This window comes from Anolis carolinensis, chromosome 5, assembly GCF_035594765.1.
Source record: "Anolis carolinensis isolate JA03-04 chromosome 5, rAnoCar3.1.pri, whole genome shotgun sequence".
NCBI lineage: Eukaryota > Metazoa > Chordata > Lepidosauria > Squamata > Dactyloidae > Anolis > Anolis carolinensis.
The window spans coordinates 18,437,639-18,450,157 of NC_085845.1; the positions used below are offsets into that span (position 1 = coordinate 18,437,639).

The window sequence follows — 12,519 nt, forward strand, 5'->3', positions numbered from 1 at the left end:
GTCCCAGGATTCTGCAGGACATGGCAATTGCAATTAAGGAGATATATATTTGCAGTGAATTGTTTGGGCAGGTAACCATACCAAAATACAGCCATGCAGCAACATAGAAGTGTACTGACTCAACTGCTTATTTTACTGCCATATTCCCTTTCCATTTTATTGCAAGCATATATTATATTTCAACTCTGTTTTCAAAGCCATCTTCACCTGAAGAGAAGGATATATTGCTGCTTGCTCCAAATGTTGCTGAGAGTTAAAACAGACCTGCACATATTATTTAATCGATATGCACTTGTCTGTTCATCTCAAACTGAAGCTGAATGGGAGATAAGTGAAACCTGAGACATCCCTCCACCCTCATACATACATACATCCTTTTATTTATCATCTTCACTTTGTTACACTGGGATTTTTTTCCCCTTGCTTTAACTTGTGTTTTTATTAAGCGCATATATGTCTGGTTTGGCAGCAAGCAATATGCTCCATTTGTTCAACAGCACATCTCTAGTTCAAGTAGTTTGAGTATCCATACCTAAAGTGTCAATGGAGGATTGACTCAATTCTATAGCAGTTGAATCTCCATTGATGATATCCAGAAAAAAATCAGCTGGATTGTCATAAGGTTCATGAACAAAACCTGTAAAAAAAAAAAGAGGATTGATTTAAATAGCCTTTAGCTGGATTCATAAATATTTTCAACAATAATTACAAATTAATTACTAAACTCATCTAAAACAGAAGTGCAGCCTGAGCATCTCTTACAGAATTCAAATACTACACAATCCAAGTTTATCAACATGGACAGATGAGATAGTTACACCTTTGCTTTCTTAAGATTCAATGTACACAAATGTTACTTCATGCACTATTGTTTAAAAAAACATATGGAACAAAATTACCTTCCAGCTATGTGTACAAAGTGTATGTGAAACATCAGTTACGGTAATTTGGGTCCAGTTTCCAAGCTAATAAATAAATAATAATAATAATACTTTATTTTTCTATCCCGCCACCATATCCCCGAAGGGACTCGGGGCAGCTAACATGGGGCTGTGCTCAAAACAGAAACAAAATATAACACTTATAATGGACATCTAGAGTTAAAAAAACAATAATACAACAATCAAATAAAATAAGCAAATACAGTGTTCCCTCACTACTTCGCGGTTCACTTTTTGCGGATTTGCTGTTTTGCAGTTTTTCAATAAACTTTAAAAGACTATTATAAATCATTATTTATTTATTTATTTATTTGCAGTATTTATATTCCGCCCTTCTCATCCCGAAGGGGACTCAGGGCGGATCACATTATACACACATAGGGCAAACGTTCAATGCCCATAAACACATCAAACAGAGACCGAGACAGACAGACGCAGAGGCAATTTAACCTTCTCCTGAGGGGATGTTCGATTCTGGCCACAGGGGGGAGCAGCTGCTTCATCATCCACTCTGACCGCACTTCCTCATTCCAGGTTGTAAATTAATTAAACTTGCCTCCCCACTTTATAAGTGGTACCGTATTTCCTACTTGATAGATGCAACTATCTTTCGGATTGCTAGGTCAGCAACAAGCAGGGGCTATTTTTTATTTTTAATTGACGGGTGCTCACCCCGCCACAGGCTGGCCTCGAACTCATGACCTCATGGTCAGAGTGATTTATTGCAGCTGCTCAACAGCCTGCGCCACAGCCCGGCCCCATAAAAAAATTACAATTTACAGCCTAAGGAAGGGGGGAAGGAGAAGCCAAAAGGGAGAGAAAAGGAGCAACGGTAGGAGAGGGAGGCGATTTATTAACACACGATTGGTTGATAAAGACTTAAAATAATGTATAAATATTAAAAGAAATATAGTGTCCCTACTTCGTGGATTTTCACTTATTGCGGGTGGTCCTGGAACCTAATCCCAGCGATAAGTGAGGGAACACTTTAAAACATAGCATACAATAAAACACATAATAACCAAGACAAATGAGGTGATAGTACAAACATCAACCACTATAGTTAAAAAGGTTTGGGCATATGAAAATACACGATTCAAGGCTTTTGATAAAGTGCATGGCCAAGTGTCAGAGAGACAACTGGGTAATGTGGGATAGGGTAGAAAGAAGAGGAATAAAGTGATATAATGTTGGTGATTATTCAAACACACACTGAAAGTGCTTATTCAAACACACACTGAAAGAGCCATGTCTTCAGCTGTTTAATGAAGGCAGACAGGGTTGGAGCCAATCTAATCTCCTTCAGGGGGCCACAACAGAGAAGGATCCTTGCCTGAGGATCTAAGAGATCGAGCACGCTCATAGGGGGAAAGGCAGTCATGAAGGTAGACGGGTCCCGAGCCATTGAGGGCTTTGTAGGTGATTACCTGCACCTTGAATTGGGACTGGAAAGTGTACAGCAGCCAATGGAGCTCCTTGAACAGGGAGGTTGACCGCTCCCTGTAAGTTGCTCCGGTTAGCAATTTGGCTGCCGATCGTTGGACTAGTTGTAGTTTCTGGGCTGTCTTCAAGGGCAGCCCCACGTAGAGTGCATTGCAATAATCTCATTACATATGTGTATGCAAATACAGGTATACTAGATTCCAAAAAAAAAAAAAAAGTAAAATCCAAACCTCTTCTGATCCCAGGCATTCAAGCCTTTAATGTTTTTCTTGCTGGGAAGTGAAAATTTTGTGTATCTTTCACTCCCTGAGTTTGTACAACGGCCAATACCAAAACTATTTCTCCTTTTTTGAACCCTGCAAACCCACAAGCCTTAGAGGTTTCTCTTTCTGAATTTTTAAAAAAGAGGATAATAATCAAGTGACTTGCCAGTTCATTTCATTAGATATTAACACAGGGCTTTTTTGTAAACCATATGTAGACATAAACTCACATTTGTTTAACAAAAGCTTGGGCACCCGGTACTACCTAAGTTATTTGAAAAAGTCATTTTTTTAAAAATTTTTACAAAATGCATAAGGTTGTGGGTGAACTACAACTCACATCATGCCAGGTTAACCCCCTGAAATTCCATCAGTACTTAGTTTGTCGTGTTGGGAAAGTTTGCTCTAGGTGCATCATTGGGATTCAGTGTGATCTCTGGCTGCAGAGAACTACAGCTCCCATAATGATGGGTCAGTCCCCTCAAATCCCTGCAGTAGGTTCAGTCGGTCATAGGGGTTCTGTGTGCTAAGTTTGGTCCAGATCCCTCATTGGTGGTGGTCACACTGTCACTGGATGTAAGTGAACTACAACTTCCAGAAATGAGGATCAGTTTTCCCCTAACCCCTCCAGTATTTTCTGGTGGTCATGGTGGTACTGTGTGCCAAGTTAGGTCCAGGGCCATTGTTGGTGGGGTCCAGAGTGCTCTTTGATTGCAGGTGAACTATAAATCCAAGTACCTACAACAGCTCTAAATCAAGGTGAATTCCTCCCAAACCTCTCTAGTATTTTTCTTTGGTCATGGGGTTCTGTGTGCCAAATGTGGTCCAGGTCCATTGTTAGTGGGGGTCATAGTGCTCTGACTTAATGAAGGGTGAACTACAACTTCCATCATGTGGAGTCAATCCCCCAAACTCCTCCAGTACGTTTAGTTGCTGACTGCTTCTGCTTTGTTTGTGGTGCAGACAGAATTGAACAGAGTAGGAAAGGGTTAAGAGAGAGGCAGTAGGCAGGATCATGCAAATTTTACACAATGCAGAGAGTAAGAAACACTGTGACGTCTGTGGTGGAGGAAACACATTAAATCTAGGATGAAATTGTCCCCCGAATGAAAGCATTCCTTGGGTGGTGAGCAATATGGTGTTTGGGGAGGAGATTGGCAGGGATTGGGTTACATGTTCATGGTGCTCACTATAACCTGAAAAGTCATTGGAGGGAGGGCTTTTGGTGGCTCCTCAGGACTGTGGGTTAACACTATTTGTGGAAGTGGGAGGCTTTCTGTGCAAGTGGGCACCCCAGCCACATACACATTTTCACTGCTACTAGCTGTGCGTTGCTGTGGCTTATGGGAATCATTTGTTGGCCAGGTAGAATAGCAGTGAGTAGCCTTGCAACCTCAAAGCCTGACTGTTTTCTGCTTATGGGAATCCTTGTTTGGTGAGCTGGAATATAATGGAATAGGCTTGCTGCTTGGAAGGCTGGGTACTTGCATTCTAGGAGAATGGGTTTTTGGGCTGCTAGAATGGCAATGAATAGCCTTGCTGCTTCAAAGCCTGGCCGCCTTCTACCAAGGTTAATCTTTGTTGGTCTGGTTGAATTGGACAGAGTAGCCTTGTGGCTTTAAAGCCCGGGGGTTTTCTATCTAGGGGAAATCTTGGTTGGACAGGTTGAACAGCACTGAAGCCTTGCTGCTTGCAAGCCTGACTGCTTTCTATCTTGTGGAACCCGTGATTGACCAGGTTGAATGGCAATGAATAGTCTCAGTGTGGCAAGTATGAATGCTGCAATGAGTCGCTTTAATTAGCATTTAATGGCCTTGCAGCTTCAATGCCTGGCTGCTTCCTGCCTGGGAGAATTTTTTGTTGGGAGGTGTTAGCTGGCCCTGATTGTTTCCTGTCTGGAATTCCCCTGTTTTCTGAGTGTTGCTCTTTATTTACTGTCCTGGTTTTAGAGATTATATTGTTCTGTTTTATTATAGCACAGTAATTTTTATACATTATATTTATAAGCTTATATTATTTGCTTTGAACTGGATTATATGAGGCCCCTTCTACACAACTGTATAAAATCCACACTGAATTGTATTATATGTCAGTGTGGACTCAAGATAACCCAGTTCAACTGTGGATTATCTGCCTTGGCATTCTGGGTTATATAGCTGTGTGGAAGGGCCTTCAGTCTACACTGTCATATCATCCAGTTCAAATCAGATAATCTGTATTTTATAGGCAGTATGGAAGAGGCCTAGGTGAGGCCTAACTCTGCCTGTCCCCAGGCCATTGTGGCAGAATGGGTTACTAGGAGACGAAGGGGGCAGAGCCTAACGGGGCATGGCCAACCCTTCTGACCGGCAGCCAGGGAGAAAATGGCTTTTCCACATCTCCTAGGTTGGACTTTATTTTTCTAGTGTTTTTTTTTGTTTTTGAAAGACAGATTGGATGACTATGTCTTTTGTGGCCAAATTTGGTGTGATTAGGTTCAGTGGTTTTGTTGTTTACTCCATAGTAAAAGTGCACATTACATTTTTATATATATACAGTAGAGTCTCACTTATCTAACATTCACTTATCCAACATTCTGGATTATCCAATGTAGTCTGCCTTTTAGTAGTCAATTTTTTGTAGTCAATGTTATCAAAACATTGTGATGTTTTGGTACTAAATTTGTAAATACAGTAATTACTACATAGTATTACGGTGTATTGAACTACTTTTTTGTCAAATTCGTTGTTAAACATGATGTTTTGGTGCTTAATTTGTAAAATCATAACCTAATTTGATGTTTAATAGGCTTTTCCTTAATCCCTCCTTATTATCCAACATATTCGCTTATCCAACGTTCTGCCAGCCCATTTATGTTGGATAAGTGAGACTCTACTGTAGATTATGTCATTATCGGGGTTGTTGTGTGTCTTTCGGGCTGTGTGGCCATGTTCCAGAAGCATTCTCTCCTGACGTTTCGCCCACATCTATGGCAGGCATCTTCAGAGGTTGTGAGGTATGGAGAAAACTAAGCAAAGAGGTAAATATATATCTGTGGAAAGTCTAGGGTGAGAGAGGTCAGTGTGAATGTGTGTAGTTAATCACTTTAATTAGCATTGAAAAGCTTATCTGCTGTCTTCTTCCTGCCTCTGGGGCATCCTTTGTTTAGAGTCGTTAACTGCCCTAGGTTGATTCATGTCTGGAAATCCTCTGTTTTCAGAGTATTGCTTTTTATTTACTGTTCTGATTCTTGAGTTTTTTAATACTGGTAGCCAGATTTTGTTCATTTTCATGGTTTCTTCCTTTCTGTTGAAGTTGTCCACATGCTTGTGGATTTCAATGGCTTCTCTGTGTAGTCTGACATGATGTCATTATCGTTTTTCAGTTCTTTGCACACAACCACTTTTTTGATCTTATAGTAATAGGAAATATATAAACACATTCTGTTTCCTTTCTCTACATGGAAATATTCTTTTAAATTGCCATTTCATCACTTATTTTGCACAGTGTATCAAAGATGGAACATCAGTATTTCTAAATGTACCAGAGGGAAACTCACCTAAATTTTTAAAATACTCAAGTGATTCGTCAGCTGGCCCATGATATATCAGCTTTCCAGCAGCAAGAAGTGTCAGGGTGTCGAACAATTTGAAAATAGAATACCGAGGCTGGTGGATGGAAAAAATTACTGTTTTCCCTTGATGGGACAGCCTGAAGGCAACACAGAAAAGACAATTCACTGCTGCAAGTAACACATGTTTTTAAGGCTTTGCATCATTTAAAACAGTGCTGCTCTGATGTGGGGGCTGACAATTATTTTATCCCCAATGTTACAGGGACAAATACCATATTTTCATCTTTCTTGTTTCTTTCTTTGCTGGAAACTCACAACAGGATAGCAGCTAATGAGTCCACAGACCACTAGTTTGATTAGCACTATTTTATAGTATATTTTATAGTATGCATGAATGTGACTGAAAACTAGACTGCTATCTTGAGCAGCACTCAAAGATGATGGGCAAAATGTTTCAATGTCTCCTCGTCCCACCTTACCTCTTTCATTAACATCTATCCATTTGGCACTATCGCTACCCAAATGTTTCCATTGCTCTTCTTTAATCTTTAAAGATAAAGATACTTAAAAAATGACATAATAAAGGGCACATGAACAGCTCAAAGAGAGACAGTGTTGGCAAAAGCATGTGAGAAGCAAACAGGTTCAGGGAGCCTGGGTTTGGAGGTTTGAATGGAGTTACATTCCCACTGAAAGATTTTGTTTGCCGCTTGGTAGTACTCCTGGATCCATCTCTCCAAATGTCAGACCATGTGGATGCGGTGGTCAGGAGTACTTATTAACACCTTTGGCTGATATGCCAGCTGTAGCCCTTCCTGGAAGTGGAGAGCCTAAAGAAGATAGTGCTCAGACCAGTAATCTCTGCTACCTATGTAACAAGTTTGGAAACTCCTCTTAGTTCAAAACATTGAAGTCAAATGTATTAAGGGTACGTCAAGGAGTGAGTGTATTGCACCTATACTAAAATCACTCCACTGGTTGACAATTAGTTTCCAGGCAAAGTACAATGTGTTGGCTATTACCCTTAAAGTTCTACATGGATCACGTTTTGTATAATCCACATTGTACACTTAAGCTGCATCAATCGGAGCATAGTGTCCAGGTCAAGGGAAATCATCGTCCCACTCTGTTTTGCTTTGGTCATATTTCAACTGAAATAACACTGGGACCAGTTTTGGGCACCAAAATTCAAGAGGGATAATAACAAGCTGCAATGTGTCCAGAGAAGGGTGACCAAAATGATCAAAGGTTTGGAAGCCAAGCCCTACAAAGAGTGGCTGAAGAAGCTGAGTATGTTGAGCTTGGAGAAAAGAAGGCTGAGAAGAGATGTGATAGTCATGTTTAAATATTTGAAAGGGTTATGTTGAGAGGGCAGACTTGTTTTCTGCTGCTATGGAGACTAGGACATTAGGACACAATGAAGCAAGGGATTCAAATTATGGATCCCACCTTAACATTCGGAAGAATTTCCTGAAGTCAAGAGCTGTTCGGCCGTGGAATATGCTGCCTCATAGTGTGGTGGTGGTTTTTAAGCAGAGGCTGGATGGCCATCTGTTGGGGGTGCTTTCTTGCATGGCAGAGGGTTGGATTGGATGGCCCATATGGTCTCATCTAACTCTAGGATTTATGATTTTATGATTCTCTGGGGGCAACTTGCTTCAACAAGGCAGAACCTCACTAGCAACAGTCGCTTAAAGGACCTTTTCATCAACTCTCCAATACTTTGGAATGGCCTGCCAGAAGAGATTTGACAGTTAAACCAGCTGTCAGAGGTTAAAGCAGAATTAAATAACCTTACTATGTTTGCTTAGCGAGGGTTGGCTATTGCCTCTTGTTGAGGCTGAGAGAGACTTGCTCATGATTACCCAATGCATTCCATACTTGAGTAGGAGTTTAAACCCTGGTCTCCATAGTCCTAATCCAACATTCAAAGAACTAAACTGCACTGTCTCCTAAAAGGAATAATACCTTTAAAAACAACTATACGTCTTTCGTGTTGAGAATGATGCAAGTCTTGCGAATACTCTGTCCCTGTGAGTAATCTTGTCTGGACATTTTTTAGGGTTCTAAAACTTTGCCACCTCTCTCAGAGACTGGAATGATTTACCTTTTCAAGAGCATCAGGACAGCATTGGCTGTGCTGGCATCCAGTCCAGTTGTGGGTTCATCTAAGAACAAGACTGTCGGGTGCGTAATCAGCTCTAGCCCAATGCTGGTCCTTTTCCTTTCCCCTCCAGAAATTCCACGGCTAAATATGGTGCCAACCTAACATGGGTAAAAAAATGGGAAATGGAGGCCCTTTGCATTGTAACAAAATTCCTTTAATTTACAGATATTTGTAAAGCACTTCTGACATCCCAAAGCATGGGCAGTGTCATCAAATCAAAACACATGCAACCACAAACATACCTTTGAATCTGCAACTTTAGCCAAGTCCAGTTCCCTGATTACCATTTCAACTCTCTCCTTCTTTTCCTCAGTATTCATTGTCAGAGGAAGCCGAAGAGCAGCTGAGAATGCTAAGTTTTCTCTGACTGTCAGAGTTCCCATCACTATGTCATCCTTTAAAAAAAAATACATAGAGGTTTTCATTGCACTACCAGACTCTGTTATACCACATTTTTGCAACTGTTCATGTGCTTTGGCATTTACATGCTTCAGTCTTGTAAAATCATCCAACCAGAATCAGCAGACCTACATTAAGCATTAAAGGCAAAACAAGCCACCCAAGGCAGACAGGCATATATAAAGCATTAAGGAATTAGGCACCTATGAGCACATGCTTAACTCAACAACATGGAGTCTGCAACAGAATCAAATTTACCACCACCATATTCATTTCTGGGTTTCCCTCAGTTAGGAAGAAGGCCGCTACAAGGTTACTGCGGTTGTTAGACGATCTGGAGTTAGAAATTCTTGCCAATCTGCTGCAAATTACACAGAATTTACCAATAGGTCCTCATCTCCTTCTACTTATCTATCTATTTTCTATACACATAATAAAAAATGAAAATCTGTATATGTGTATGTGGGAGAAGTGTCCATTTACAGAGACAGGCTCCTGTCTCAACAAACAGCTACAACTCCAAGTACCGAGGAGCCCACAACAGCCCTCCCTCCAAGGAGCATTGCAGGTTATAGCGGGCACCCTGAACATGTCCAAGAGCCCTACCGATGTCCTCCTCAAACACCATTCTGCCCACCACCCAAGTGAAGGCTTTCATACGGGGATCATTTTCTCCTAGATTTTCTGTTTTTCCTCCACCAAAGACACTTCCCAGTGTTCCTTTCTCCTTCTATTGGTGTAAAATTTGCATGACCCCACCCACTGCCTCTCCCTTAACCCTTTTCTACCCTTTCCTATGGCACACAGCAAACAGAGTGGAAATGATCAACTGAACAACTACACATACTGGAGGGGTTTGGGGGATTGACTCAACATGGTGGAAGTTGTTGTTCACCCTGCATCAAGACAGAGCACTGTGACCCCCACCAACAATGGACCTGGACCACATTTAGCACACACAACCCCCATGACCAACAGAACATACTGGTGGGATGTGGGGGGAATTGGCCTTGGGAGTTGTAGGTACTGGGATTTATAGTTCACCTGCAATCAAAGAGCACTCTGATCCCCACCAACAATGTACCCAGACCTAATTTGGCACACAGAACCCCCATAACCAACTGAACCTACTAGGGGGGTTTGAGGGGAACTGGCATTCATTTCTGAGAGTTATGGTTCACCTACATCCATAATGACCACCACTGATAATAGACTGAACCAAACTTGGCACACAGAACCCCCATGACCAACTGAGGGGTTGGAGGGGAACTGACCATTTCTGGGAGTTATAGCTCACCTATAGTACACCTGGAGACACCGTGACCACCACTACCAATAGACTGGGACCAAACTTGGCACACAGAAACCCCATGACCAACTGAGGGGGACTGACCCACCATGATGGGAGCTGTAGTTTTCCCTGCAGCCAGAGAGCACACTGGACCCCACTGATGATGCATCCAGAGCAAACTTCCCCAACGTGACAAACTTTAAGTACTGATGGGGGTTAACCTGGCATGATGTGAGTTGTCGTTCATCCACAACCTTATACAATTTGTACAATGTTTAAAAATAACTTTTTCAAATAACTGGGGCAACGCCGGGTACCCAAACTAGTCAATAAATAAAATATCATGACTAGAGCTGAGAGGAGTTGATACAGTAATACCTGAAAGGCTGCGGTTTGTTCTGTTTAGTCAGGAGAGTGTGGTTTGAATTTAGATACAATGCTTCTGGAGCTGATGTCTGCCTTTAAAATGTCCTTTCACCTTTACCCAACCTCAGAAATCAAAATCATAGCCAGAAAAAAATGGGGGGGGGGGGTTGAAACTTTTTTTTTAGCAAATCATGGAGAGTAGTTCCATAACACAAAATAATTTATTAATCAGGCTCCATCAATAAACTTCAGTGGACACTCATGGAGATTCGGTTAATTAATTAAAATTTATGTGTAAACATGTTTTTTGGTGAGGAGGTTGATCCCCTAACCCACCCACCCACCCACCCACTTGGCTACAGCCCTGCGAGTCACGTATTTTAGATGCATCATGAGAAGAAGCAGTAGGAAACGAGAAAGACTGCATTACAGATGGATGGATTTAACCACGGAGTCCTCATCTCAAAGTTTGCAGGACCTGACCAGGCCTGAAAGGGTGACTCGAGGCCCTTCCAAACAGCTGTATAACCCAGAATATCAAGGCAGAAAATCCCACAATATGTGCTTTGAGCTGGGTTATCAGATTATCACACTGACATATATCCCGGTTCAAAGCAGATAACGTGGGATTTTATTCAGGGGCCCTAGAGCCATTCCACACTTCCCTTTATCCCAGGATCTGATCCCACTATAACTTTTCATAGGTAAAAGTAAAGGTTTCCCCTGACATTAAGTCTATTCGAATCTGACTCTGGGGGGTGGTGCACATCTCAATTTCTAAGCCAAAAAGTCAGCGTTGTCCATAGACATCTCCTAAGTCATGTAGCCAGCACGACTACATGGAGCACTGCTACCTTCCCGTTGAAGCAGTATCTATTGATCTACTCACATTTGCATGTTTTTGAATTGCTAGGTTGGCAGAAGTTGGGGCTATCAATGGGAGCTCACCCAGTCCACAGATTCGAACTGCCAACCCTCCAATCAGCAAGTTCTGCAGTTTAGTGGTTTAACCGAGATTAGCCCTAGGGATATAGGGGCAGTGTGGAAGGGCCCACAGAGGTCTCTCATTCATAGGGCCAACATAAGTCTAAGTCAACTTGAGAGCAATTAACAACAAAAATCATAACTGCAGACTTTATTTACCTGTACTACATATCCAGAAATACATTTAAAATGTGCAGGCAACTTGTAGCCATTTATCAAAATTTCACCAGACAGCCCCATAGGATCTTTCCTTGTAGCCAAGATGTCCAAGAGCCTAGAAGAAGAAGAAATTAAATATATTCCCATAAACATATTTTATGTTATCTGCACATTGCTTGGAAATATCTTCAAGCTGTGGCTCATGCTGCCATTTCTATCCATATTAAATATATCCTTATACTTCTAGGCAGCCTATTCTTGTTGAAACTAAATACAGTAGAGTCTCACTTATCCAACATAAACAGGCTGGCAGAACATTGGATAAGCGAAAATGTTGGATAATAAGGAGGGATTAAGGAAAAGCCTATTAAATGTCAAATTATGTTATGATTTTACAAATTAAGCACCAAAAACATCATGTTTTACAACAAATCAACAGAAAAGTCAGTCCAAAACATAGTAACGTTATGTAGTAATTACTGTATTTATGAATTTAGCACCAAAATATCACAATATATTGAAAACATTGACTAAAAAAATTGGCTACTAACAAATTGACTAACAATAAAGATAGAATTGCATAAAATGAACTTACAATAGCAACATTGTTGGAAATTAAATCCATAAAAAGTTCAATCCTTGCTGTTTAGAGAAACAGATGTGGATCGGGGCAGGAGGCAAACAGCATTGGATAATCCAGAATGCTGGATAAGCGAATGTTGGATAAGTGAGACTCTACTGTATAATAAGATAGTCATATCCTGAAATGAAACATTACCATAAAAACAATTGTGTTCTCATTATTTTAACACTTACGAAGATTTTCCACAGCCAGTGGGTCCTAAAATGGCATTGAGACCAGGTTTCATGACACCACTGTAAAAGAAAATCAATTTGACACCAGTCAAATGCTTAATTTATATACAATGTAATTTAAAATCCACATGAATAGC

At 41.0% G+C, this 12,519-nt stretch overlaps 1 protein-coding gene across 2 annotated transcripts in view; it reads right to left on the reverse strand.

Annotated features, from left to right (window-relative positions):
• The window catches only part of LOC100567722 (broad substrate specificity ATP-binding cassette transporter ABCG2), a 42,397-nt gene that overhangs the window by 26,401 nt on the left and 3,477 nt on the right, over positions 1 to 12,519 (reverse strand). For both annotated transcript variants that reach the window (XM_062981888.1, XM_062981889.1), the window contains 6 exons: positions 12,383 to 12,442; positions 11,567 to 11,681; positions 8,610 to 8,762; positions 8,308 to 8,465; positions 6,186 to 6,337; positions 533 to 637 (listed from right to left, as the gene is read on the reverse strand). In XM_062981888.1, coding sequence (XP_062837958.1) covers positions 533 to 637; positions 6,186 to 6,337; positions 8,308 to 8,465; positions 8,610 to 8,762; positions 11,567 to 11,681; positions 12,383 to 12,442 — 743 coding nt within the window. The remainder of the gene's footprint in view (positions 1 to 532; positions 638 to 6,185; positions 6,338 to 8,307; positions 8,466 to 8,609; positions 8,763 to 11,566; positions 11,682 to 12,382; positions 12,443 to 12,519) is intronic.